This window comes from Saccostrea cucullata, unplaced genomic scaffold, assembly GCF_032062105.1.
Source record: "Saccostrea cucullata isolate Sc308-1 unplaced genomic scaffold, CSIRO_AGI_Scuc_v1 ctg2497, whole genome shotgun sequence".
NCBI classification, from domain to species: Eukaryota; Metazoa; Mollusca; class Bivalvia; order Ostreida; family Ostreidae; genus Saccostrea; species Saccostrea cuccullata.
In genome coordinates, this window is record NW_026940527.1 from 37,916 (window position 1) to 39,778 (window position 1,863).

Here is a 1,863-nt window from a genome sequence, read left to right on the forward strand (position 1 = left end):
ATATATAGGAAAATGCTCTAAAAATCTTCTTCTTAAGAATAGCAAGGCCATAATTGATCATATTCATATGGAAGCATCCTCAAGTAGGGTAGATTCAAATTTGTTCAAATCATGACCCATGGGGGTAGGACGGGGCCAAACTGGCCGACCAAAGTTTTACATAGAAACATATAGGAAAACTTCTTTAAAAATCATCTTCTCAAGAATCGCAAAGCCATAATTCATCATATTCATATGAAAGCATCCTCAGGTTGTGTAGATTCAAGTTTGTTCAAATCATGACCCCCGGGGGTAGGGCGGGGCTACAATAGCCGACCAAGTTTACATAGAAATATATAGGAAAATTCTTCTCAAGAATAGCAAATCCATGATTGGTCACGGGACTACTTTTGATTTAAACTTTTCAATAATAAACCAATTTCTACTTTTTCCAAGCCACAGTGCTCAAGTGAGCGATGTGGCCCATGTGCTTCTTGTTTATTTGATGTTTCAATCAATAGATAGTTTCCAGTGGTATTAATTACATTACTCTCAAGTGTCCGTTAAGGCCCTTAGCCTCTTAGTTTGAATTTTTCTCTTATCAGTTGCGTATGAATGTGTGATTTTATCCTTATTATTAAAATAAGTGAAGCAATTGTCTAATTATATGAACAACACTTTGACTATTGTACTATTTTAAACAAATCTTTTTATTGGGACAGTAGCAAGTTATTGTAATTAGGTGTCAAGCCAATTGTACTCCACTGAACGTTGTCCATGGACCCAGTAACTCTGCGACTCTACCATGGACATCCCTAATATACACATTGTCTCCTTTCTGTAGAACCAGGATTATGGTGTTCCCAGCAGTGACCCACTTTTGTCCACCATTTATATTATTTAAACCTTGTCTTCCCATCACTTTCCCATTCACAACCAACCCAGCATGTGACTGTTTCCCCGGGTCACTAAGGGAGGACCAAGCAAACAAATAGAGGCCTTTATCCGGAGCAATGAATTTCCCAGTGGTGGGATCGTAACCTTTCCCCACGTTGGTGATGATTTTGTCATAAATCCATGTCTGACCGCTAGCAATGGTTTTGTCAGATCCCATTTCGGCATGGAAAGCTATAGGAACTGTAAAATAGATGTGTATAATACAAACACTAATTCAGTCTAAATATTGTGTCATCTGTGGAGTGCCTTTAAAAGAGAGAATTACACATACACACAGAGAGAGAGAGTAAACTAGATAAACATATATACGGCTTTTTGGACCGTCTATGATCATGTTGACAGAATCAGCCAAGGTCGCGAGTTGTGTTTTGATGAATTTTTTTGACATACTGGTACTGCAGGTTCCAGATACATCATGTATATGTAACAAAGCCAGCCATAGAAATATTGGACAGCGAATGCAATGATCCTAGAATTTATGAAGTAAAACATTTTCATTACAAAATGGCCTGTCAAGATAAACCAACTTAAAGAAAAAATATGTTTTGAACCATAACTACTATTCTTAAGCTGATCTGAATTGCACTTTATGGTCCACAATATTATAAAATTCTTTAAGATGCTTTTTTTGCTCAACATGATCGATAAACAAATTGCCATCGAATACTGTATACAAAGAAATTTTCACCATCTCCATGGCTGTGCGAACTGAGGCGAATTAACAAGAAGCCCATGGGCACATCGCTCATCTGAGTAACTGGCCATGCTGTTCTTTACCAGATTAAACATTTCCCACTTTGTAATACCTTGTGGCCCGCCCTACCCCCAGGGGTCATACTTTGAACAATTTAGAATCTACACTACCCCAGGATGCCTTCACACAAGCTTCAGCTTTTCTGACCCGGAGGTTTTTGAGAAGACTTCAAA

The 1,863-nt window shown here is 38.1% G+C and overlaps 1 protein-coding gene across 1 annotated transcript; it reads right to left on the bottom strand.

The window, feature by feature from the left end:
- Positions 1-701: 701 nt before the first annotated feature.
- On the bottom strand, positions 702-1,349 carry LOC134255553 (complement C1q-like protein 2). Its single transcript, XM_062738080.1, has 2 exons — positions 1,246-1,349; positions 702-1,116 (listed from the first exon to the last, which is right to left on the bottom strand). The coding sequence occupies exons 1-2, from the start codon at positions 1,322-1,324 to the stop codon at positions 725-727; spliced, it is 471 nt and encodes a 156-aa protein (XP_062594064.1). The 5' UTR covers positions 1,325-1,349; the 3' UTR covers positions 702-724.
- Positions 1,350-1,863: the final 514 nt, after the last annotated feature.